Source organism: Ornithorhynchus anatinus, chromosome 1, assembly GCF_004115215.2.
Source record: "Ornithorhynchus anatinus isolate Pmale09 chromosome 1, mOrnAna1.pri.v4, whole genome shotgun sequence".
Classification (NCBI taxonomy): Eukaryota; Metazoa; Chordata; class Mammalia; order Monotremata; family Ornithorhynchidae; genus Ornithorhynchus; species Ornithorhynchus anatinus.
Window position 1 is genome coordinate 135722141 of NC_041728.1, and position 26920 is coordinate 135749060.

The 26920-nt window shown below is 50.3% G+C and overlaps 1 protein-coding gene across 4 annotated transcripts; it reads left to right on the forward strand.

Moving 5' to 3' along the window:
* The first annotated feature begins 543 nt into the window (after nt 1-543).
* On the forward strand, nt 544-24039 carry GPR160 (G protein-coupled receptor 160). Of its 4 annotated transcripts, none has more exons than XM_029059069.2 (5): nt 544-614; nt 3916-4168; nt 6618-6749; nt 10246-10351; nt 22002-24039. In XM_029059069.2, the coding sequence occupies exon 5, from the start codon at nt 22018-22020 to the stop codon at nt 23035-23037; it is 1020 nt and encodes a 339-aa protein (XP_028914902.1). In that variant the 5' UTR covers nt 544-614; nt 3916-4168; nt 6618-6749; nt 10246-10351; nt 22002-22017; the 3' UTR covers nt 23038-24039. The 4 variants fall into 4 exon arrangements, with proteins under 4 accessions (XP_028914902.1, XP_028914947.1, XP_028914913.1 ...); XM_029059114.2 differs by having other exon boundaries at nt 10246-10324; XM_029059080.2 differs by lacking the exon at nt 10246-10351.
* The last annotated feature ends 2881 nt before the right edge of the window (nt 24040-26920 follow it).

Sequence of the window (26920 nt, forward strand, 5' to 3'; positions counted from 1 at the left end):
GGGGGGGTGTCTGGGAAGGGGGGGTTCGGGGCGTGGCCATATCTGAGCAAGGGGCGTGGCCAAGTCTGATTAAGGGGCGTGTCCACGTGTGACTTGGGGGTCTTGGCCCTGCCTGGGAGGGGGCGAGGCCGTGCATGGATGGGGGCGTGGCCTATGTCTGGGAGGTGGGCGTGGCCTTGAATGGGAGGGGGCGAGGCTCTGCGTGGTTGGGGCGTGGCCAGGTGTGGGTTGGGGGCGTGGTCACGTCTGGGGGCGTGGCCAGGCGTGGATGGGCGAGGTGGCCAAGCCGGGGAGGGGCGTGGCCGTGTGTGCATCGGGGGCCGTGGCCAGGCCTGGGAGGGGGTCGGGTCACGTTTGGGGGCGTGGCCCTGTCTGGGAGGGGCGTGGTCACGTTGGGGGGCGTGGCCCTGACCGGGAGGGGGCGTGGCCATGCATAAACAGGGAGCATGTCCGGGGTGTGTGCGTGGGAGGGGCGTGACGGGCCGTGCTTCCCGCGGCGGGTCCCCCGTGGCTGGTCCCCCGTGGCTGGTCCCGGCCTCCCGGGGGGGGGGCGTCCGAGCCGGACCCGACCCTCCCCCCCCCCCCCCCAGCTCCCGCTCCCGACCGTGCCCACCGTAAGTGCCCCCCGACGTGCCCCCACCTCGTCACCCTGCCCGCCCTCGCTCCGGGCCCAACGCTGTCCTAAGCGCCGGGGGCAGAGACCATCACCGGGCCGGCCCACCTGGGGCTCCCCGTCCCCGTCCTCGTTTTGCAGACGAGGGAACCGAGGCCCGGACGAGCGACGCGACCGGCCTGAGGTCACACGCCGCCGACGAGCGGCGGGGGCGGGATTAGAACCCACCACCTCTGCCTGCCCGGGCTGCGGCCGCTGGGCCGCGCCGTTTCGTGTTAGGTCATGCGGCTTGATCACCATGACGATGATATTACTGTTCATACCGTAATGCTATTCTATTAATACTCTACTGTAGTATAATTAGTAATAATGATAACGATGGTGTTTGCTAAGCGCTTACTGGGTGCAGAGCACTGTGCTAAGCGCTGGGGGAGATCCAGGGGAATCGGGTTGCCCCACGTGAGGCTCACAGTTAATCCCCGTTTTCCAGATGAGGGAACGGAGGCCCGGAGAAGTGAGGCGACTCGCCCACAGTCACACGGCTGACAAGTGGCAGAGCCGGGAGTCGAACTCATGACCTCCGACTCCCAAGCCTGGGCTCTTTCCTCTGAGCCACGCTGCACTTAAGTGCTGGGGTTCAGTTTGGACACAGCCCCCTGTGCCAGTCGGGGCTCACGGTCTTAATCCCCATTTTGCGGATGAGGGAAGTGAGGCACCGAGAAGTGAAGCGCTTGCCCCAGGTCACCCAGCAGACGGGCGGCGGAGCAGGCATTAGAACCCACGACCTCCGACTCCCCAGCCCGGGCTCTTGCCACTAGGCCGCACTGCTTCATATTAGGTCAGGCTGCTTAATAACAGAAATAATGTTGGTATTTGTTAAGCGCTTACTATGTGCAGAGCACTGTTCTAAGCGCAGGCTTAGACACCGGGGTAATTAGGTTGTCCCACGTGAGGCTCACAGTCTTAATCCCCATTTTACAGATGAGGGAACTGAGGCCCAGAGAAGTGAAGCGACTTGCCCACAGTCACACAGCTGACAAGTGGCAGAGCCGGAATTCGAACCCATGACCTTTGACTCCCAAGCCCGGGCTCGTTCCGCTGAGCCACACTGCTTCTCATAATAATAATAGTAATAATAATAATAATAGTTCTTGATAAGCGCTGGGGTCGATGCAAGTTAATCAGGTTGGACACAGTCCCCTGTCCCACTTGGGGCTCGCAGTCTGAATCCCCATTTTGAAGATGAGGGAAGTGAGGCACGGAGAAGTGAAATGGCTTGCCTGAGGTCACCCGGCAGACAGGTGGCGGAGCAGGGATTAGAACCCACGTAATAATGATAATGTTGGTATTTGTGAAGCGCTTCCTGTGTGCAGAGCACTGTTCTAAGCGCTGAGGTAGATACAGGGTAATCAGGTTGTCCCACTTGAGGCTCAGTCTTAATCCCCATTTGACAGATGAGGGAAGTGAGGCCCAGAGAAGTGAAGTGACTTGCCCACGGTCCCACAGCTGACAAGCGGCAGAGCCGGGATTCGAACCCATGACCTCTGACTCCCAAGCCCGGGCTCATCCCACTGAGCCACGCTACTTTAATGCATCCTCTGCCTCCCAAGCCTGTGCTCTTTCCACTAGGCCACACTGCTTTTCCTCGCACCTACATCACTGTTTCACAGGGAAAAGCACGCAGACGTGTGTTCAGGTGGAGGCGGGTGGGCTTGCCACTGTCCACTGTAGATTCCTTAGTCTGTGAGCTCATTGTGTGTTTGGATATCGGTCTATTATCCTCTCCCAAGGGCTTAGTACAGTGCTTTGCGCCTGGTCAGCGCTCAGACAATACCACTGGATGAATGAGTGCCTCTTGCCCTTGGAATACCCTCGTCCGGCTAATGGAAGCGGCACGTCTAGGCACACCGGCCCCTCTGTTAATAATAAATAATAATAATAATAATGTAATAATAATGTTGGTATCAAATCCCAGCCTTCATTCCTCCCTTCCTGGCAGCAGCTCAGACTCCCAGCTCTGCCCCAGAGGGGTCCACACAACCAGTTGCCTGTCGGGCCCTCGGTAAATACCGTATTATTTAACGCGGTCGACGACAGAGTACCGTCTGTGGCAGAGAAGCCGCTTGCGTATTTAATGCGGGGTGCTGAGGTCCAGAGATCTGACCGGTTCTGACAGAGACGTGGAAGGAGCCGGGGCTCGGGAGTCAGAGGTCCCGGGTTCTAATCCCGGCTCCGCCACTGATCAGCTGTGTGGCTTTGGGCGTCCCGGCTCTGCCACTTGGCAGCTGTGTGACTGGGGCCAAGGCACTTAACTTCGCCGTGCCTCAGTTACCTCATCTCTAAAATGGGGATTAAGGTCGTGAACCTCACGTGGGACAACCTGATTACTCCGTATCTACCCCAGCGGTTAGAACAGTGCCCTGCACATAGTAAGCGCTTAACAAATACCAACATTATTATTATTATTCAGTTCATTCATTCAATCGTATTTATTGAGCGCTTCCTATGTGTAGAACACTGTACTAAGCGCTTGGAATGGACAGTTGACTTCTCTGGGTCTCAGTTATGTCATCTGCCAAATGGGGATTAAGACCGTGAGCCCCACGTGGGACAACCTCATTACCTTGGATCTACCCCAGCGCTTAGAACAGTTTAGACTGTGAGCCCGTCACTGGGCAGGGACGGTCTCTATCTGTTGCCGCACTGTCCATTCCAAGCGCTTAGTACAGTGCTCTGCACCTAGTAAGCGCTCAATAAATACGATCGAATGAGTGAATGCTCGGCACATAGTAAGCGTTTAACAAATGCCATTATCATCATTATTATTATTCGGGAGCGGATTCAGACTTGAGACCTAAAAAGAGGAGGTTTAGAAGCCCGTGGTCAACTTCCGTGACCTCTCCGAGTTGAGCGTCTAAATTTTCGGCAGACCGGCGTGTTCCTATAAACTCTCCTGCTTCTCCATTTTACTTGCCTTTCCCTTTGCCCTCTCTGTCTTCCTGTCCCCATGTATTATTTCTCCTCTCCCCAGTGCCTTGCTCTTTTTTTTTTTTAATCTCTTCTTCCCCCTTTTCCTATGCTGGTTGTTTCCTCTTCTGCCCCACCTGCGGTGATTAACACTGGTGGAAGAGTTGGGTGGAGGAGGCCGACTGGACGGGAATAAAGCCACAGATAGGGAAACTCGAATTTCATCTGCTCTGTTTGAGGAGGAAACAATTGTGTAAACAGAAATCCGTGGCCAATGAAGCTCCTGTCTCTTCTCTCCCTTTCCTTGCCCCATCTCTTCCCCCCTCCCCTTTCAGGGCAGTCACTGAACCAACAGTGAGGTTGGGGTGCGACAGCTGAACGTGTATCACAAACGTAGCGGACAAGAGGGCAGTTTTAGTTTTAAAGCGGGCCCGCTATTGGCCTGATTTTGCAGCGTTCCCCAGCTCCTAGAGCTCCGAATGAAGTACACGAGGGAGGAACATGGAGAAATCTGCATTAGAGTTTGACTTGCCGATTACCCTGTTGGCTCGTATCCGCCCCGGCGCTTAGTACAGTCCCTGCCACAAGGTAAGCGCTTAACAGATACCGCCGTGATTATTACATTGTTCCTTGACGCCACTGCTCAGTAGCTGGGAGAGATGCGATCGCCGCAAAATGGGGTTATGAGCCTGTCCCTAAACAGGATGGGTCTGGGGTTCTCGTTCTGTCATTTGGGGCTGCAGTCAGGGAGGGTAGCATAGATCTATAAGGAGGTGATCGTTAATGGCCATTTGGGGGAATTATACAAATATTATATTCAAAATAGGGGAAGCAGCGTGGCTTGGTGGCAAGAGGACGGGCTTCGGAGTCAGAGGTCGTGGGTTCTAATCCCGGCTCCGCCACCTGGCAGTTGTGTGACTATGGGCAAGTCGCTTCACTTCTCTGTGCCTCAGTTACCTCATCTGGAAAATGGGGATGAAGACCGTGAGCCCCACGTGGGACAACCCGATAACCTTGTATCTCCCCCCCAGGGTTTGGAACGGTGCTTGGCACATAGTAAGCGCTTAAAAAATGCCATTATCATTATTATTATTATTATCACTCTCCCTGCCGTCAAAGCTTTATTGAAGGCACATCTCTTCCAAGAGGTCTCCTCTAGACTTGTAAGCTTGTTGTAGGCAGGGAATGTAATGTATCTTTTTATTGTTATATTGTACTCTCCCAAGCGCTTAGTACAGTGTTCTGCACACAGAAAGTGCTCAATACATATGATTGAATGAATGAAAGCATGAATGAGAAGCCCTCCTTACCTCTTTTCCCACTCCCTTATGCGGTCACCCTGACTTGCTGTCTTTATTCATCCCCACCTCCCCCAGCCTCAAAGCACTTAGGTACAGATCTCTAGTTTTATTTATTTTAAAAAAAAGTCTCTCTCCCCCTCAAGACTGTAAGCTCACTGTGGACAGGAAGGGTGTTTGTTAACAGCGTAGTCTCGCAAGCACTTAGTACAGTGCTTTGCACATAGTGAGCGCTATAGGGGTGACCAGAGATACAGCATTTAGGGATGCCCCAGTCTTGATGTTTCATAATAATAATAATAATGTTGGTATTTGTTAAGCGCTTACTATGTGCAGAGCACTGTTTCTAAGCGCTGGGGGAGATCCAGGGTCATCAGGTTGTCCCACGTGAGGCTCACAGTCTTCATCCCCATTTTCCCGATGAGGGAACTGAGGCACAGTCATGTCCTCCAAGCTTCAGGACGTTTGTGGTTTGTCAATATTTGCTAAGGCTGTAAAGATAAATGGGGTTAGAAGCAGAGAAGATTAGAGGGGAATGGTAGCATAAGCCTGGGAAGGCAAAGCAGGGTATCGTGGAAATGATAAACAAGAGGAACAGAAACCATCGGCCTGCCGGCCATCCCCCGGATCCATCTGGAGCTGCTAGGTGTCTCCCTGTCTGGAGCGAAGTCTCTTCCTCATGGGGCTCGTCTTTCACAGGACCCATGGGGAAGTGGGAAAGGACATGGATTTGGAGTTAACGGCAGAGCCCAGGGTCTTCGGGAAATGAGGGTAATTCATTTTCCTCACCCTTAGCTAATTATGCTACAGTTCCCAAGTGTTTTCCCCCGCAAGACACGGTGAGACGTCGTCTGTGGGACCGTGCGGCCTCATTTGCCGAGAAGCGCACAGCTGGGGCTTCGGGTGGGTAAATCCCCAGCTCGGGATTACCGGCTGGTGGGCGGTGGTGTTGGCCGGGGTGGGGATGGTGAGGTCAGAGGTGGACCAGTTCTCTCCAGTCATCTGCCCTTCCTGAACTCAGCCCAAGGCAAACTGACGGTGTAGACTATAAGCTGCCTGTGGGCAGGGAATATGTCTACCACCTCTTGTGGCTCAGTGGAAAGAGCCCGGGCTTGGGAGTCAGAGGTCATGGGTTCAGATCCCAGCTCCGCCGCTTGTCAGCTGTGTGACTTTGGACAAGTCACTTCACTTCTCTGGGCCTCGGTTCCCTCAACTGTCAAATGGGGATTAAGACCGTGAGCCCCACGTGGGACAACCTGATCACCTTGTATCCTCCCCAGCGCTTAGAACAGTGCTTTGCACATAGTAAGCAGTTAACAAACGCCATCATTTTTTTGTCTCCCAAGCTCCTAGTAGAGTGCACTGCACACAGTAAGCACTCAATAAATACCATTGATTGATTATTGCCATTATTGTTCATTATTATTATTGTTATGCTTAAGTGCGTACTACGTTCCAAACACTACTAAGCAATAGGGTTTATACAAGATAATCAGGTCAGATTATCCCACATGAGAGAGAAACGGATATTTTATCTCCATTTTAGAGATGGAAACTGAGGCCCAAAGAAGTGAAGTGACTTGTCCGAGGTCACCCAGCAGGCAAGTGACGGAGCCGGGATTAGAACCCTAGATCTCTCACTCCCGGACCCGTGCTCCATCCACTAAGGCCACCCCGTTTACGGGCCACCCCGTTTCCCACCTCCAGATATAACGGACGTTCTCTGAATTCCTTTTCAGACCGAAGCTTCTTGGTGACCTCTTCTGAGGACCGATTTGGGGAACGTAATTGTGAAGACTCGCTGGACGTACGTTCCCGTTGTTTTCGGAGGACCCTGTGCCTGGCCCGGAGACAAGTGCCAGCTGACCGAGGTAACTCCGTCCGTCCTAGCTCACGGGGTTCAGGGTTTGACGTACTCTGGGAAACCGGGCAGCTAGCAGGCCTGGCGGGGGGTGTTAAAAGACGAACCAGTAAAAAGTAGCGGGTCCACATGATTTTTTTAAAAAACCAAAGAGCCGACTCCCAACTTGGCCACACAAATAGCCCATCTGTCCCTCTTCAGAAGGAGCCAAGGAAGTAACCGGTGTTGGTCAACATTGATAAGCTGTCGGGAGGGATGGTGGAGGGAGGGTGTTTAAGTGAAATGTCTGGGGGTGCTGGAGAATGAAGAGAAGGCCAGAAACACAGTCCGGCACCTGGTTCAGACCGTTCCGCTTCTCAACCGTTCCGCTTCTCAACCGTTCCCTTCTGCGGAGATGTCCGATTTTTAGACCCATCCAATTTTCTCAACTCATCGGGCCACACTTAGCCTCCATCCCCAAACTACTTTCCCCTGATGATCAAATTGACATTCTCAGCACCATCCTCTCTACTGAAATCTCAACTCGCTCGCTCCCCGGTCCCTTCCGTGATCTCGCACCACTAACCCACTACCCTAGTTCACCTGCACATTCCATCTCTTTCGCTCTTGTTCACAAGCCGCGGAGCGCTGTTGGCGGACTTTGTCCGCTTCGAGTTCATCCTTGCGTGCTTTAACTCTGTCCTGACCTCTGCTCAGCAAAATTATTTCTCCACTCTTATTGACACCCATCCCCATCCCCTCGCCAGTTGTTCCAGACATTTAACTCCCTCCTCAGGCCCCCTGTCCCCTGGCTTGTCCCCCGACCTTTCCCATCCCTTGCTCCCGGTGAATCCCAGTGACCTGGCCTCCTACTTTATTAAGAAAATTGACACTATCAAACGTGATCTTTCCAAACTCTTCCCTGCCCCTTCTCGATCCCTCCCTGCTCCTGTCCCCTCTTCAACTCTCCCATCTTTCCCAGCGGTATCTCTAGAGGAGACCTCCTGCCTCCTCTCAAAATCCACCCCCTCCACCTGCGCATCCGACCCCATTCCCTTGCACCTTAGCAAAACACTTGCCTCTTCCCTTCTTCCCTCCCTAACGCCCATCTTCAACTGTTTGCTCTCCTTTTGCTCTCCAGTGGCTTCCTCCCCACTGCTTTAAAACACGCCCATGTCTCCCCATTCTAAAAAAACCCTTCTTCGACCCCACGGCTCCCTCCAGTTACCACCCCATCTCCCTCCTACCGTTTCTCTCCAAACTCCTTGAGCGAGTTGTCTACACCCAAGTTGTCTCAAATTCTTCTCTTCCAGTTCTCGCCTTGACCCCCTCCAATCTGGCTTCCGTCCCCTTCACTCCACAGACACCGCCCTCTCAAAGGTCACCGGTGATCTCCTTCTCGCCAAGTCCAACGGCCTCTACTTCATCCTAATCCTCCTCGACCTCTCAGCTGCCTTTGACGCTGCCGACCACCCCCGTTTCCCGGTAACATTATCCAACTTTGGCTTCACTGCTACTGTCCTCTCCTGGTTCCCCTCGTACCCCTAAGGCCGCTCATTCTCAGCCTCCTTCACGGACTCCTCCTCTGCTTCCCTCCCCCTCCGGTTCAGTTTTGGGTCCCTTTCTCTTCTCTGTCTACACCCACTCCCTTGGAGAATTCATTCGCTTCCACAGCTTCAACTACCATCTCTGTGCAGATGATACCCAAATCTACATCTCCAACCCTGATCTCTCTCCCGCTCTACCGTCTCGCATTTCCTCCTGCCTTCAAGACATCTGTACTTGGATGTCCTCCCGTCACCTCCAACCCTGTCCTCCCCGGGACTTTCCCATCACTATAGACGGCACCACCGTCCCTCCGGTCTCACAAGCCCGTAACCTTGGCGTCATCCTTGACTCCTCTCTCTCGTTCGACCCTCGTATTCAGTCCATCGCTAAATCCTGTCGGTCCCATCTTCACAACGTCGGTAAAATCCGCATTTTCCTGTTCCATCCAAACTGCTACCAAGTCAATAGAGTCACCCATCCTATCCCGCCTGGGTTACTGCATCGGCCTCCTTGCTGACCTCCCGGCCTCTTGTCTCTCCCCACTCCGGTCCCTACTTCACTCTGTTGCCTGGATCATTTTTCTACAAAAATGTGCGGGACTTGTTTCCCCATTCCTCAAGAAACTCCAGTGGTTGCCCATCCTCCTCCACAGCAAATTAAAATTCCTCACCGCTGCCTTTAAAGCAGTCAATCACCTTCTCCCCTCCTACCTCACCTCGCTACGTTCCTACTAACCACCCTCACAGTTCGCTCCTCTAATGCTAACCTTCTCACAGTGCCCCAATCTCGTTTAACACGCTCCCAACCCCTCGCCCCCGTCTTGCCCCCGGCCTGGATCGTCCTGCCAATCTGACAGTTACTCTCCCTCTCTTCAAAGCTTTAGTGAGGGTACATCTCCTCCAGGAGGCCTTCCCTGACTAAGCCCCCCTTTCTTCTTTCCCACTCTCTTCTGCGTCACCCTGACTTGCTCCCTTTGATCAGTCTCCCTCCCGGCCCCACAGCACTTATGCTCATATCTGTCATTTAGTTATATTAATGTCTGTCTCCCCCCTCTCTAGACTAAGTTCGTCAGGGGCAGGGAATGTGTCTCTTGTAGTACTCTCCCGAGCGCTCAGTGAATACGCAATCGATGGCATTTTTTGAGCACCTAAGCTGTGCAGAACACTCTACTGAGTGCCTGGGACAGTACGGTGCGACAGAGTTCCCTGCCCACAAGCTTACCAGCTCAGTGGAAAGAGCCCGGGCTTGGGAGTCAGAGGTCATGGGTTCGAATCCCGTCTCTGCCACTTGTCAGCAGGGTGGCTGTGGGCACGTCACTTCACTTCTCTGTGCCTCAGTGACCTCATCTGTAAAATGGGGATGAAGACTGTGAGCCTCACGTGGGACAACCTGATGACCCTGTATCTCCACCATCGCTTAGAACAGTGCTCTGCACATAGTAAGCGCTTAACAAATACCAACATTATTATTATTTCATCCTTTGCTATTTGAAAAACAAAACAGCCGCTTTCTATTTCAGCTAGCCTACTAGAGAGGAAGTGGCGGGGAATTTTTTGGTGCCTCTGACTTCATCTGTCCAGTAGAACGGTGGAGAAAGAGGCCTTTCGATTGTTACATCTGCCTGGAAAACTCTGACGATAGTAGAAATGCTGATGGGGTGGTTTTCCCTGTCCGGTCTGAGCCCTGCAATCCTGGCGTATGGATTGGGGAGGGCAACTGAGGCCAAAACACGGTTTGAATCCAGGGCTCCGGTTCTATTGTTCGGGAGGATTTAAAATTGAAGTCACCCTTAGCTGCTGATGGATCAGAAGCCCCGGTGAACTTTCAGCCCTGGAAAAAACCTTCACCCTGGGGAGAGGAACGACTGGTTGCCATGGAAACCGTCAAGCATTCTGCTCCTCTCCCAGGGGGGACTGGCATGGGGTTGGAACAATAGGACAGTTGTGCGGGTGAGCCTACCAACTCCCTCTACTATTCAGGTGAACCCAGCGGGGTCAACCGCCGACTTTGCAGGGTCCCAGGAGCGAAGTGAGGCTGTGCAGTCCAGAGGAGCAAGAGGTCAGACGAAAGGCCAAGCCCCAGCAGGTGAACGATGGGAGGGTTTGGTGCAGGAAAAGATCCCCTTTTCGTTTTTGCTTCGGCCTGCTGGCCTTTTACCCCGAGGCCGGGCCTATAAAGGTTTCTAATTAACTAGACCAAAGGGAAACAGTGTTGATTATGGGGTGAGGGGAACCACGGTCATTCAGGACTGGAATCTGCTGGGCTTTTGGGGTTCCAGACCTTCACCTGGACCTCTCTCTCACCCCACCCTCCATTCATCGCATCCTGTCCTCCTCTTGTGGGCAGGGACTGTCTTTTTATTGTTATATTCTACTCTCCCAAGCGCTTTGTAGTGCTCTGCACACAGTAAGCGCTCAATAAGTACGATCGAATGAACGAATGAAAAGCCCTCCTTTCCTCTTCTCCCACCCCCTTCTGCGTTGCCCTGACTTGCTCCCTTTATTCATTCCCCCCTCCCAGCCCCAAAGCACTTATGTACGTATCTGTATTTTTATTTGTTCATATAGATGTCTGTCTCCCCCTCTAGACTGTAAGCCCGTTGTGGGCAGGGAATGTGACTAGGATACTGTAGTCTCCCGAGCGCTTACTGCTATGCTCTGCCCTCAGTAAGTACTCAATAATTACGAATGGACCGGCCGTCCATTCATCCCCACCGCCCCAAACCTCCCCTCCTCAGCGTCGGAAACCCATCAGCTGACACGCATCCGGCCCCCTGCACCCCTTGTGCCGCCCCCTCCCCTGCCCGTCTAAACGCCCAACCCCATCTTTTCACAACCTGTGGAACGCCCCACTCCGTTCTGGGAAAACTCCCCTTCATCCTTGACCCTGCCCTCGATGCAGGCCCCTCCTCTCCATGCCCCATTCCCAGGCGTGGGAGTTACTGGACGGCTTCCTGGATCTAGAAGGACTGGCTCGAGAAAGGGTGGGCAGGATGATCAGTGAGTGTGGGTGTGTTTGTGTCTCTTACGTGTCAATGAATGGTACTTAGAGAGCACCTACTGAAAAAGCACTTGGGAGAGTACAGTAGAAGCAGAACACAAATTCCTTGCCCTCGTGGAGAGGACAATCCAATGGGGGAAACAAGTCGGAGCGGGAGGAATTACCAGGAAGTAGCTCAACTATCTGGGGGAAAATAACTGAATGAATGATCGAATACAGAAATGGAAATATACGTGCACATGAGTGCCGAGGAAAGGAATAAGATATATCAGCGCCGAGGATGGCTGTCGGGCTGATGCAGTGAGGGTGTCGTGAATTAACCGGGGAAGACATCCTGAAGGAGGAGAGATTTGAAGGACTTGGAAGATAGGGAAAGATGAGTCTGGCGGATTCGGGGGCGGGCGGCGTTCGAGGACAGCCCGAGTGAAGGGTAGAGGCGGAGGAGTGGAGAACGAGCTGCGGTTAGAAGGTGAGCAGCGTAGGAGCAAACGGGCCCGGCGGTGGAGTGGCGGGTTTAAAGAGCCAATCTGCAGGAATGGGGAGAATTGGTTGGGGGGGTGCTGCCTTGAAACCCACTGATTTTGAAGTAATGGGTTCCAAGCAATGAGGGAAAAAGCAAGTTCTCCCAGGCTCTCCTCCAAGATAAGAGCCCAGCAGGTGGTCCCAACAGTGTTCCACACTGAAGGGCTTAGAAAATTACTACTAATGTTATCGGTTAATAATAATAATAATAATGACGGTACTTGTTAAGCGCTTACTATGTGCCTGGCACTTTCCAATGCGCTGGGGTAGATAATGCGTTATCAGGTTGTCCCATGTGGGGCTCACTGTCTTAATCCCCATTTTACAGATGAGGTAACTGAGGCACAGAGAGGTTAAGTGACTTGCCCTAAATCACACAGCTGACAAGCGGCGGAGCCGGGATTAGAACCCACGACCTCTGACTCCCAAGCCCGGGCTCTTTCCACTGAGCCGCGCTGCTGTTGTCTTGTTGTCTCACGCTGTCGGGAACACATCTCTCCCAGATCGCCCCACCTCCATCTGCAATCGTTCCGGTAGTGGATCCGGAGAGTTTTCTTGGTAAAAATATAGAAGCGGTTGACCATTGCCGCCTTCCACGCAGTCAACTCGCGTCTCCGCCCTCGACTCTCTCTCGTGCCGCTGCTGCCCGACGCGGGGGAGTTTTGACTTGTATCAGATGACCTGCCACTCACTAGCCACTGGCCAAGCTGGGAATGGAATGGACAGGCCTCCGCTTGACTCTCCCTCCCATAGTCGAGACTGGGAGAGGATTGGAAACTCCCCAGGTGCGGCCCTGAGAGGGGTAAGCGTTTACTGCGCGCCCATCATTCAATGCTATTTACTGAGCGTTCGCTGTGGGAGGAGAGCTATACTAAACACTTGGTAGAGTACAACGCAATAGAGTTGGCCGGCAGAAGCCTTGCCCACAAGGATTAGAGAAGCAGCGTGGCTCAGTGGAAAGAGCCCGGGCTTGGGAGTCAGAGGTCATGGGTTCGAATCCCGGCTCTGCCACCTGTCAGCTGTGTGACTGGGGGCAAGTCACTTCACTTCTCTGTGCTTCAGTTACCTCATCTGGAAAATGGGGATGAAGACTGTGAGCCTCACGTGGGACAACCTGATGACCCTGGATCTCCCCCAGCGCTTAGAACAGTGCTCTGCACATAGTAAGCGCTTAACAAATACCAACATTATTATTAAGGAACTTCCAGCTAAGAGAGGGAGACAGACATTCAAATAACTTACAGATAGGGGAAATGGAAGAGTATAAAGATATGTACATAAGTGAGTGCCGTGGGACTGGGGTAAATATCCGATTAGACCGTAAGCCCGTCAAAGGGCAGGGACTGTCTCTTATCTGTTACCGATTTGTACATTCCAAGTGCTTAGTACAGTGCTCTGCACATAGTAAGCGCTCAATAAATACTGTTGAATGAATGAATATCAAACCGTGTAAGGGGTACTTGGTATAGACCTTTGTGCATAGGCGACATGGAAGGGAGAGCGATTAGGGGCTTGAGAACTGAGTCAGGGAAGGCATTTTTGGAGGAAGTGGGATTTTAGTAGGGCCTCGAACGTGGGGCGAGCCACATTCCCGTATATCACCTAGGTCACATATGAAGAAGGAGGGAGTGCCGGGCCCGAGGGAGGACCGGGAGAAGAGGTCGGTGGCGAATGAGAGGGAGATGGAGTGAGTAGGCTGGGGTTAGACGAGCCAAATGTGCAGCCTGGGTCGTAGGACAGGGAGAGGTGACCGTGCGCCTTAAAGCCAGTAAGTTTGATGTAGAGATGGATGGGCGACCGTTGGAGGTTTTGGAGGAGAGGAGAGATGTGGACTCAGCAGTTGTTTTTGAAAATGATTTGGGCAGCCGAGTGAAGTATGGACCGGAGAGGGGGGAGACAGGAGGCTCGGTGGTGAGGAGGTGGATGCAGTATGGCATAGGATGAGTGATTGATGATGTTGGTATTTGTTAAGCGCTTACTGTGTGCAGAGCACTGTTCTAAGAGCTGGGGTAGATACAGGGTAATCAGGTTGTCCCACATGAGGCTCATAGTTAATCCCCATTTTCCAGATGAGGTCACTGAGGCACAGAGAAGAGAAGTGACTTGCCCAGAGTCACACAGCTGACAAGTGGCAGAGCCGGGATTTGAACCCATGACCTCTGACTCCCAGGCCCGGGCTCTTTCCACTGAGCCACGCTGCTTCTCAGCCACGCTGCTTCTCCTTTGGATTGGATCAGTAAGGTAGCAGTTTGGATGGAGAGGAAAGGGGGGATTCTAGAGATGTGAAAGAATCAACAGGATTTGGTGACGTGGGTCGAACGAGAGGGATGAGTCAAGTGAGGGCAGAGTTTGTGGGCAAGTGAGAAAGGATGGTGGTGGTGCCTACAGTGATGGGGAAGTCTGGGGAGGACGGGGCTTGGGTGGGAAGCTGAGGAGTTCTGTTTTGGACCTGTTAAGTTTGAGGCGTTGACAGGACATCCAAGCAGAGATGACCCGAAGGCAGGAGGAAATACAAGACTGCAGAGGAAGAGATAGATTTGGCAGTCGCCTGCATAGAGATGAGAGCTGAAGTCAGGGGAGCGAATGAGTTCTCCAAAGAAGCGGGTGTAGATGGAGAAGAGAAGGGGACCCAGAAATGAATGACTTCCAGAGTTAAGGGTTGGGAGATAGAGGACGAACCGGTGATAAGGTGGGGCCGAGAGATAGGATGAGAACCGGGAGAGGACCGTGACAGTGAAGCCCAAGTTGTATCTGCCCCAGTCCCAAAAATGATCCCAAAGAGAAGCGGCCTGGCCTAGTGGATAGGCCTGGGAGTCAGAAGGACCTGGGTTCTAATCCTGGTTCTGCCGCGTGTTTGTTCTGTGACCTGGGGTAAGTCACTTCAATTCTCTGAACCTCCGTGACCTCATCTGGAAAACGGGGATGAAGACCGGGAGCACTGTATCTTGTATTATCTTGTATCTACCCCAACTCTTAGTACGGTGGCGGGCACATACGTAGCTCTTAACAAATACTATTTTAAAAAGGTTAATGGGATTCCTCCAGTGAAAGAAATCATTTTCCCGATGTTGGCCAAGATTGACCAAGCGGTGCACCAGCACCAGCACCAGCAGGACCCTGGAACTTCCCCTGATTGTCTGGCCCCAGAGAACCATCGAGCCAGTCCCTTGCACTTTGGCCAGAGTACTCTTTAGCAGGTTGAGTAGGTCTGGCGGAAATATCAGCTCCTTTTCTACAAAGGTATAAAAACAAGAGTCCAAGATAAAGTACAAAAGGGCTGGCTGCATTAATTGACTTAGTATTTACTTTCTCTCTGCTTAGGAGCCACCATTTTTCTTTTGTTTTTGTGTCATTTAAAGTGCTTACTCTGTGCCAGGCAGTGAACTACATGCTGGGGTGGATACAAGCTAATCGGGTTGGATCCAGTCCACGTCCCCCATGGGACACAGTCTTAATCCCCATTTTACAGGTGAGGGAACTGAGGTCCGGAGAAGGGAAGCGGCGGACTTGCTTCCAGGGTCCCCCAGCGGACAAGTGGCGGAGCCAGGATCAGAACCCGGGTCCTTCTGACTCCCAGAAGGCCCACGCTCTATCCACTAGGCCTTGCAGCCTCTCACTGGCAACAACGGCAGGGGCTGCCAATGGGACAGAATGACTAAATAAGGGGCCCATTTGGACGCCTTTTTAAATTCATCGAAAGGGGAGGTGAAAATAACCCGAGACCAGTAGGCCAAGTGAGACCCTATCTCCTCCTGGGTCTGGTGGGGAGAGCAGGCATCAAACAGGGCACAGTGGACTTGGCCCATCACACAGCCTAGTGAGCCCGTGGTTGGGCAGGGATTGTCTCTATCTGTTGCCGAGTCGTACATTCCAAGCGCTTAGTACAGTGCTCTGCACACAGTAAGCGCTCAATAAATTCGATGGAGTGAATGAATGAATGTATTTACTGTGAGCAGGGTGCTCTTTCCCGGCAGTGGCTCAGCTGTGACACGAGATACTAATTGCCAACCCCTCTTTCATTAGGTTGAAAAGTGCCCTGTCATTAAACGACTATGTGTTTGGGAGAGTAGTCGGTCAGTCAGTCGTACTTATTGAGCGCTTACTGAGTGCAGAGCACTGTGCTAAGCGCCTGGGAGAATACACCACAACAGTAAACGGAGACATTCCCTGCCAACGACGACTTTATAGCCTAGAGTACCGGACATTCATTCATTCATTCAGTAGTATTTATTGAGCGCTTACTATGTGCAGAGCACTGTACTGAGCGCTTGGAATGAACAAGTGGGCAACAGATAGAGACAGTCCCTGCCGTTTGACGGGCTTACGGTCTAATCGGGGGAGACAGACAAGAACAATGGCAATAAATAGAGTCAAGGGGAAGAACATCTCGTAAAAACAATGGCAATGGCAAAACAATGACAGCAGAGTGGTACTCTCCCAAGCGCTTAGTACAGTGTTTTGCACACGGTAAATGCTCAAGAAATACAACTGACTGGTTGGTAGGCACGTTCTCTGCCCGCAAGGATCGTCCAAATCCCTTTTCAGCCACACCATGGCATTTTCCATGGGCCTTCCTCACTTGCGTGGAGTGAGCGGATACTGTGGAAAAGCAAGCGACCACCCTGGCTTTTCCACAGAGCAGTGTACTGAAGTGCAAGTGTTAATTAATGCCTTTTGTCCAGCCAGTCTGTTCTGTCACCTAATGAAGGCACAGCTTTTGCAAGGCCTGTTTGGAGTGAATGAGAGAAAGCACGTTTCTGAGCAGCGTACCGTGACCTGTACTTGGAAGCGACTCGAGGCCTTTGGCTGGAAATGCAATATATCCAAGCCATTTTCATAGATGCAAATATTTCTCGGCCCCTGCAGTATCAAGATAGGTCACAGACCCAACCAGAGGAAAAAATACACTAATCTTGGCTTGGGCTTTTCCTTGTCTTATGCTGTCGAGTCGTCTCTGACCCATAGCGACACGGTGGACACATCTCTCCTAGGACGCCCCACCTCCACGTGCAGTCGTCGTGGCTCCATATAGAGTTTTCTTGGTAAAAATCCAGAAGCGGTTGGCCGTTGCCTCCTTCTGCACAGTCATCTTGAGTCTCCGCCCTCGACTCTCTCCCGTGCCACTGCTGCCCAGCGCGGGGGAGTCTTAACTTGGAGCAGATTGCCTGCCCCCGGCCAAGCTAGGAATGGACTGGACAGGCCACTGCTTGACTCTCCCTCCCGTAGTCGAGTCTGGTAGACTACTGGAAACCCTCCAGGTGCGACCCTGAGAGGATCGGTCTTTCTCATTTCTCCTAAATTCCACTGATTCCTCATATTTGGATTCTGGAACTCTCAAAGTGACTCTAGAAACACGTTAGACCAAAAAGTCAGCCTTATGGATCGGCCTGTTCTAAGCCTCCTCGTTAAACCGGTCTTCTTTCTTTTGATTCCGGCGCTGGAGTCATTCAGGGAAATCTAGAAGGGCTTTGCCTCTTATTGGCAGGGATTGGCCTTCTCTCTACTCTCCCCACCTTCTTCTGCTCCCAGTTTGTTGTCACGCACAAAGTTGCCGATGTTGGATTGGACTTTGCCGTTCTTCCTGTCTCACGGCCCTATGTCAACCTGTCAGTGGGGCGAAGGAGTGGGGTCTAATGGAAAGAGCACGGTCCTGGGTTCTAATCCCGGATTCGCCATTTGCCTGCTATGTGGCCTTAGGCAAGTCACCGGAGTTTTCTGTGCCTCAGTTTCCTCATCAGTAAAATGGGGATTCAAACACCTGTTCTCTCTCCTACTTAACTGTGAGGCCCATGTGGGACGGGGACTGTGTCTGACCTGATAATCTTGTCCCTCCCTCAGAGCTTGGCACATAATAATACGGTAACATGTATTATTATTAGTACGCGCTGCTCCATAGAGACACTCTCTGGAAAAGCGAGTATGCATTCCCTTTTCTCGGTAGACTCAAACACCTGTTTCATCCCCTTCTCAAGGCTCTCACATGGGAACGGGAGAGTAGTGTGAGGCAGGCCTCCGTTGATTCCTTTTTTTTTTCCTGGGCACCTCCTCCTTGGGCCCAAACATTTCAGACTTTTGAGAAATGAAACCTTATGAACGTTTCCCGAATCATTCATCTCGCTCACTTTCCGCACGTCCATCCCACTGCAATTTGGAATTCAATCTTTACCCCTGACATCGCTGTTCCCTAGTTTTGCCCTTCACCTGGGTGACAGTTTGCTTAAGGCCAATCTTATTTACCAACCAATTAATCAACAGTTTGCAACCAGGAAATTTAGGCTGTTTATCAACAGCTCCTTGTTGAAACCGCAGCACCTATTTTTCCTTTTCCCATTTTAGAACGTCTCCCTTTAAAGTCATTTTTTTCCTTACGTTGGCCCCAGGCGAGTTTGTTGAGCTATTTATCAATAAAGCTTGGGTGGAGAAGAAAATCTGAACTTGCCTAACCAGTTCTGACTTCCTTCAGTTATGGAGGTGAGTAGCCTCAACCGAAAGTCTGGCTGGAAAGGCTGTCGGGCTGGAAAGGTACAGAATGCCAGTTATGGGGGGAGTGTCATTTTTAGTTTTTTGATAGCGTGGAAGGATAGAATATAATAGCTGTAGCTAACGGCTTCCCTAAATTTTAAAAAAAAATCAACCATAGCTGGTAATAGTGAGCACTTGGAACCCTTATGGAGGATACGTTTAAGCACTTTCTCTTTGCTAAAGTGTTGGGGCGGATAGAATTGAATCCAATCATGCAAATTCTCTGTGCCTCAGTTTCCTCATCTGTAAAATGGGGGACTAAATACCCCAGGGCTTAGTAGAGCACGGGCCTGGAAGTCAGAGGACGTGCGTTCTAATAATCCCGGCTCCGCCACACGTCTGCCTTGTGACCTTGGGCAGCCGCTTTCCTTCTCGGTGCTTCAGTTACCTCATCTGTAAAATGGGGATAGACTGGGAGCCCCATGTGGGACAGGGGCTGTGCCTGACCTAATTACCTTGTGTCTACCCCAGTGCTTAGAACAGTGCTTGGCACATGGTGAACGCCTAACAAATACCAAAATTATCATTATTAGTATATAGTAAGCCCTTAAATTCCAATATTATGATTATAATTAGTAGTGCTCTGCACCCACTAAGTGATTAAGTAAACGACTGATTGATTAATATTACTGCTGCTAATAAACCAGATATCCTGACTCCCAGCCTCTACCTTGCCGCTCGGCCCAGTTGCTTCCCATATTAGAATTAGTTGAGTGCAGAACCGAAGTCCATTACGCCTTTACTTGGGAAAAGTTAACACTTTGAAGAGAAAGGCGTTTGTCATATTCTGATTCACTTCTTTTTGAGAAAGCATCAAAGCCAAGAAAAACAGCTGGCTTTTCTGTTACCACCTAAGGAAAATGTCTACAGCTTCCCTATATTTTCCCCTTGGATAAATGGTTTGGTCTCCCAGAGGCGGTCGCCCCTCGGTAAATCCCGTATCTAGAACATTCCTCCTGGCGGCGGAGGGAAATGGAGACCGGGAAGGGGGGCAGAGAGTGGCTAGACAGTCAGAATAATAATAATAAATTTGTTAAGCGCTTACTATGTGCAGAGCACTGTTCTAAGCGCTGGGGTAGATACAGGGTAATCAGGTCATCCCACGTGAGGCTCGCAGTTAATCCCCATTTTACAGATGTGGTAACTGAGGCCTCGAGAAGCGAAGTGACTTGCCCACAGTCACACAGGTGACAAGTGGCAGAGCCGGGATTCGAACCCATGGCCTCTGACTCCCAAGCCCGGGCTCTTTCCACTGAGCCACGCTGCAGTCTGTGAACCTTAGGAGGGGGAGAGTCATTTGGTTCCAGTTAAATTGGGTTCAAGTAGAGAGTCCCACTTCAAATCTGACCTCTCTAGAGCATCTGCAGTATCCAAAAACGGCACGCCCTCAGCCGGAGCAAGTTTTCCTAGTTCCCAGTTGCCCTAGATCAAACAATCACAAACCTTGTTTTATTTATTATTTTAAATGTGCCATTTTATGTGCCAGGCACTGTACCAAGTGCTGGGGTGGATAGAAGCATTCATTCATTCATTCAATCGTATTTATTGAGCACTTACTGTGTGCAGGGAACTGTACTAAGCGCTTGGAAAGTACAGTTCGGCAACAGATAGAGACAGTCCCTACCCAACGACGGGCTAAGGGGGAGACAGACAACAAAACAAAACACGAAGACAGGCATCACAGACCGGGATGGACACAGTCCCTGTCCCACGTAGGGCTCACAGTGTCAATCCCCATTTTACAGATGAGGGAACTGAGGCCCAGAGAAGTGACGTGACTTGCCCAAGGTCACACAGCAGACAAGAGGTGGAGCCGGGAGCAGGGCCTTAGAACCCACGTCCCTAGGCTGGGGATGGAAGTGCGCTAGCTGCATGTACTTCGCTTTTCATTCATTCATTCAGTCGTATTTATTGAGCGCTTACTGTGTGCAGAGCACTGTACTAAGCGCTTGGAATGTACAATTTGGCAATAGAGACAATCCCTGCTCAACAACGGGCTCACAGTCTAAAAGGGGGAGACAGCAAAACAAGTAGACAGACATCAATACCATCAAGATAAATAGAATCATAGATATAGACATCATTAATAGAGTAATTAATATATACAGATGTACACAAGTGCTGTGGGGAGGGGAAGGGGATAGAGCAGAGGGAGGGAGTGGGGGGGAATGAGGAGGGTCAGAGGGAAAGGGAGGGCTCAGTCTGGAAAGGCCTCCTGGAGGAGGTGAGCTCTCAGTAGGGCTTTGAAGAGGCAGGGTGTCTCAGGCGGAGGGTGGAAGGGAACCTGACGTCTGCCGCGCCCCCTGCCCCTGCCCTCCGGCCCCTCCATCTTCCATGTATATACGTGCTGAAAGGTAGCGAAGCAGCAGGGCTCAGTGGAAAGAGCCCGGGCTTGGGAGTCAGAGGTCATGGGTTCAAATCCCGGCTCCGTCGCTTGTCAGCTGTGTGCCTTTGGGCAACTCACTTCACTTCTCTGGGCCTCAGTTACCTCACCTGGAAAGTGGGGATGAAAACTGTGAGCCCCACGTGGGACAACCTGATCACTTGTATTCATTCATTCATTCATTCAATAGTATTTATTGAGCACTTACGATGTGCAGAGCACTGTACTAAGCGGTTGGAATGGACAAGTCGGTAACAGATAGAGACAGTTCCTGCCCTTTGACGGGCTCGCAGTCTAAGAGCAGGGGGAGACGGACAGACAAGAACAATAGCAATAAATAGAATCGAGGGGATGAACATCTCATTAAAACAATAGCAAATAAATAGAATCATTAACAAAATAAATAGGTTAATGAAGATATACAGTTGAGCGGACGAGCACAGTGCTGAGGGGATGGGACGGGAGACGGGGAGGAGCAGAGGGAAGGGGGGGGAAGAGGGCTTAGCTGAGGGGAGATGAAGGAGGGGGTAGAGGGAGCAGAGGGAAAAGGGGAAGCTCAGTGTGGGAAGGCCTCTTGGAGGAGGTGAGCTCTAAATAGAGTTTTGAAGAGGGGAAGAGAATGAGTTTGGCGGAGGTGAGGAGGGAGGGCGTTCCGGGACCGCGGGAGGACGTGGCCCGGGGGTCGACGGCGGGATGGGCGAGAACGGGGGACGGTGAGGAGGTGGGCGGCGGAGGAGCGGAGCGTGCGGGGTGGGCAGGAGAGAGAAGGGAGGAGAGGTAGGAAGGGGCAAGGTGATGGAGAGCCTCGAAGCCTAGAGTGAGAAGTTTTTGTTTCGTGTGGAGGTCGATAGGCAACCACTGGAGGTTTTTAAGAAGGGGAGTGACAGGCCCAGAGCGTTTCTGCAGGAAGATGAGCCGGGCAGGCCCTACTTCCCTCTGCTGCCTGGATCATTTTTTCTAACAAAACCATTCAGTCCACGTTTCCCCAGTCCTCAAGAACCTCCAGCGGTCGCCCATCCACCTCTGCATCGAATAGAAACTCCTCACCGTCAGCTTTAAGGCACCCGATCTCCTGGCCCCCTCCTATCTTATCTCACCGATTTCCTACCACAGCGTAGCACGCTCACGTCGCCGCTCTAATGCCAACCTACTCGCGACGTCAACCTTTCGCCTCCCTTGCCGCTGACCCCCTCGCCTCCATCCAACTTTTCCACTGTACGTTCTGCAGAGGGGGTGGATGGAATTCATTCTTGAGTAAATGTAGAAAACCGTGTCAATTGTTTTTACCTTTCTGTTTTGTTTTCGCAGGGCTGGTCAAAGCAACATGGCTGCTCTCTCACCAGAGAATTGTTCCTTTCAGTCCCAGATGAGCCAAGGGAGCCAGCCTCTAGATGGGAGCGGTGTGCTGCTTTTGATTATTTTGGGAAAAACTTTCTTGAACCTCTTCGTGCTAGGAGCGCGAAGGAAGACGGTGTACCAAAGCTTTTTGGAATACTTTTCCATTTCGGTAGCCATCATCGACTTCACGCTTTTGGCGACCCTCTCCTTTATCGCCTATTTTGAGGATTTTGCACTGTGGGACGTTAGATTTACTAAATACCATATGTGCCTGTTTACTCAAATTATATCTTTTACCTACGGCTTGTCCCATTATCCGGTTTTTCTTGTAGCTGGTTTGGATTACTATGTGACCGTATTGCAAACCTCCAGACCGCCCCCCGCGCGCCAAAAACTGTCTTACGCGGTAGCTGTGGTTTTGATCTGGATTTCGATCTTCTTTTACACCTTGGAAGATCCGAACACCTATTCGAGCCTCACCGCACGGCGAGATTTTTATTTTTACCAGTGCCCTTTCTACGTGAGCATTCAAAGCTACCGGTTATCTTTCGCCGTAGTACTGGTTCTGTTTTTGGTTCTCGTCGCGTGCTGGTCTGAAGTCGTTACCCTGATCCGGTCGACCAGGATCGCCTCTTACATGAACGAGACGGTCCTGTTCTTCCCGTCGGCCGCCGGCCACGCTCAGGCGGGGGTCTCGAAGAAGCAGTTCTCGACCAAGCTCACGATCTGCTTTCTCGGAACCTGGGCCCCGTTTGTTTTCCTTCAGATACTCATCCTCCTACTGGATGTCCGCATCCCGGCGTATATCGAGATGAACGTTCCCTGGTTGTACTTCATCAACAGCTTCCTCATTGCCGCCGTTTACTGGGTTCGACGTCCCGAGCTTCAGGTAACAGAGACCGCGTTGTTTTCCACCGATCCTTTCGTCGGCTGGGAATTCTGTTTCGTCCCTTTCACGGTGCCCGAGGGGCAGACTGAAAAGCCGCCGTCCATAATAACCTGTTAAGGTGGCTCTGTGGAAAGCCGCCTCCCCGTCCCGACCAATCTTAGGTGGCCAAGAGCACAAAAAGCCGTCGTTTTCGAAGCACAGATGAACCAAGGTAAAGGGACGGGATACCTTGTAAAGCAAAAAACTAAGGCACTCGAAATTCCGTTTGAATTCGTTTGTTTTCCCAGGAGTTTGTTCTACTGTACGAGTAAACGGACCAAGGGATTTTGATATTACTCCATAATCACTATGGTGTTACGAGACGCCGGTACAGTGTCCCGAGCCCTGGAGTAGGTAGAGTAGTACAAATCGATCCCACAGTCTGAAGGGGGAGGGAAAGCAGGAATTGAATACCCGTTCTACGGATGTGGAAACTGAAGCACAGAGAAGGTAGGTGAACTGCCCAAGGTCATTGAGAAGGCAAGGAGTGGGGCTGTTACTAGAACCCCGGCCGCCCACGCCCCACACCTATGATTTTCCCACTAGGCCACACTCCTGGGGCCACGTCCTGGCTCCATCGCTTGCCTGCTCCGTGACATCGGGCCTGTCGCGTATTCTCACCCTTTAAATAGGGATCAGAGCCCTGTCATCCCTCCCTCTTAAACACCGAGCCCCTTGTAGGACAAGGGCTGCGTCTGAATGATTGTCTCTACTCCAAGTGCTGAGCCTAAAGTGAGTGCTCAATAAAGCTCATTATTCTTATTAGAAGTATGAAGATGAAGTTATTTCTAGTGCCTTCAGTTGCTCCAGACTTGTATACAAAATGTTTTATTAGAAAATAATATCTTCCAGCCTTGGAATGTTTTTAAGTTTCCTACTGCAGTAGGCAGCGATAAGCATAATTGCTATCTGCACGCAGTGGCAGTTAGTATTTCTTGCCTCAGTTCTCTCCTTTATGCTTGTTTTCCGTTACTTTACTGTCACTGGTGAATGTCCTGCTCCAAAGGGAAATTTTGAAGATAAAACAGGAAGTTAATGTAATTATGAAATAAATCAGTTCTTCTGAACAAAAGTGTTAAATTAGGTAATGTACTTCTCGTTGAGCAGTCCCTTTCATGAGATACTGCTGCAGAGGGAGAATAGCTGGAGCGAACCTTGTTAGACTAACGGAATTTAGCCACGGAGGAGAGAGAGAACGTAAACTCTTACGGCATTATGCCCGGTGCTAGAGGGTAAAACATAATTGAAGAAAAATGCAGTCAGAGTCTGCTACCGGTGCCCGAGAGGAAATATGGTATGACAGAAACCAACAGTCTAGCACCCTACTTTAGCATTATCCTAACTGTGGTTTAAAGAAATAGGATGGTGTGATTTTTGCCTCTGACTTTGACTGTGGTTTACAAAATCAAAGAGCGAACGAGATGAAATTCAACAGACAGCCAAACGGAAAAGGCTTTTATTTCCGAAGCAATGAAATTACAATTGGTCTACAATATATTATTGTAAATATAAACAATATAAATAAGTGATCCTGTAGGCCCACTGGCTCTCCACCCAGACCTACACGAGGCAATGTTACCATATAATAATGTCGTATACGAAAATGTGCAGATAACAAAAGGTGCAATTACAAGCAAGTTTAAGCAGCAGAGTATAAGGTGCTTTAATTTAATAGTTGTGTAGCCATCAAGAGACGTATGAACGGTTTTACTTCACTTATGCTACAGACCACAACAAATGAAAATCTAAAATTCATTCACATGCTACTCGTTAATATGAAAGTGCTTTCTCTTAAAAAAAAAAATACATCGAATGAACATATTCTGTTTTACGTAGCTCATGATGTGCTTCCAAACTGTAAAATCATTTTATCTTCATATGTAGGTCATAGGGTTCAAAGTCTGGGTTATAGACACTGATCTAGGTATTAATGTTTAATGCTAAATTTGCTAAAACGAATATTTTATTTCCCGGTTAAGAAGACTCCGTTACGATATCGCCCCATGGTAAAGAACGCCTTTTTTTTTCCCTGTATAGTTATTTAAGTGTTCTAACACATAACTTTCCAATAACGGCAGTGTCTTCTACTAGATCGAAGGAAGGAATAAGCGATTGGTCTTTGGGACTTCCCATGGGAGTGAAATCACAAATTCACCACACCCGCGGGGCTACCAATAAAAGATGAGTTAGAAAATCTAGTTCCAAAGGAAGAAGCATAACGATACAGTATACTGAAACGTTTGGCACCTCAATAACAGGACGTCCGTTTTCAGCGGTTTCAACAGCGAGGAATGAATACTGCCCTTTGGTACAGCGAAAAGTGTGAAAAGTGGAAATTCTTACCTTTCATTTAACAGCACATTTGTAAAAAATACAGGAACTGACATTTGATTTCCTGGGACTCGACGGGCCAATCTTTCTCATTTTCCACCCGTCCTGGAAACTGGCCCTCGCCTGACAAGGCTACACACACATCACCCCATGGCATTTTAAAGGTAGGAAACCTTCCCATAGAAAACGTATTCATGCACCAGGCATTTAAAGAGATTGCGAAATAAACCCACCGAAAGAATCCCCAGCGGGGTAATTTTAAAAAGCTTCTCAAATACCATATAAAGATAAATACGAGGTTATCCCATAACTTGGGTTGTAATCCATCTAAATTCTAATCAAATACAAACTCTAGTAGATCAAGCCATCCCGTGAAAAAGACCAAGAAGAAAGGAAAGTGGGTACCACCCCAAATCGGCACGCTATTAATTCCCCCAAATAACGCCTCTTCCACTTTCCTAATTGTTTTTTAGGGGGACGGTCCCTTGGGCAGGGGTCCAAATACTAGCATTCCTACCACAGAAGAAGTTTGGGCTAAGATGGTCAGTTTTGTCTTCAGAATGTCTGTCTAAATTTTTTTTAGGGGGGGTACATGTTCTGAATGTTTGTATAACAACCTACCAAGTTACGAACCCGTGTTTTCTGTGGAAAAAATGTGTCTGGGAACTAATTAGACTGCTGTTAACTAGTTAAGTGTAGCTAAATCCCCAGTGCTGTGACCAGATGGCAATGAGGTTCTGTTACACCAATACAAATGCCCGAACCATGGATTTATTTAAAACATTCTCCTCATGTGCAGTCTCCTCTTACTTGGTTAGCGACCTTAGTGCGACCTGGTGGCATGAAGGACACACCGGGCTGTGGGCTAGGCTAGCCAAATCAGACCTTGCCCTTCCTAACATTTGGAAAAAAAAGTGCTCAGTCAAAATCTTACATTTCCATCCACTGATCCTGACAACCGACAAAATTCTCTTCAAGGATCAAGTACCCACCCTGGCCTGCAGAGTTCTTCTGTTGCTCTCCATTCAATATGAAATGAATCCTCTGCATTTTAACTCTCTTGTTCTTGTAGCACTGGGTGTAATAATACTACTACTAATAATAATAACGGTATTTGTTAAGTGCTTACTATGTGCCAGGCACTGTACTAAGCGCTGACTGTCACTTGGTAGTCCACAGAGTCCCTTACCAAAAAAAAAAAAGGGGATGACAAGTAGAGTTTTAGCTATACATATAAACTCAAATGGTAAGTATGGTAAGTACGGTAAGTTTTCTCCAAAAACTTGGAAGTTACACTCATGGAGTACTCTGCCTCAAAAAAAAAACCAACTCACATTACCGCTCTAGGCAGAGAAGCGCGTGTTGTCGGGAGAACAGTTCCTAATTTGGGCATTGGGTTCTAGCCAAACGTGAGTTCTGCGAAGACTGATTGTATATTCTCTCTCCAGTGATTTCTCTTTCTGATTCTTTTTTACGGTCTTCAAATTATGAATAAGCTTTTGGTATACGAGAGGCTTTCATGGTGAGTGAGACGTTCTGGACTAACCACATCCCTCCTATCAATTGAAGATAACACAAATCCCGTAACCCATGTCTATTACTCCCCCCCCCCCAAAAAAAAAAAAGTGTG

Bases quoted from the DNA above. Each gene is read 5' to 3' on its own strand.
- GPR160 (XM_029059069.2), top strand. From the start codon at position 22,018: ATGGCTGCTCTCTCACCAGAGAATTGTTCCTTTCAGTCCCAGATGAGC.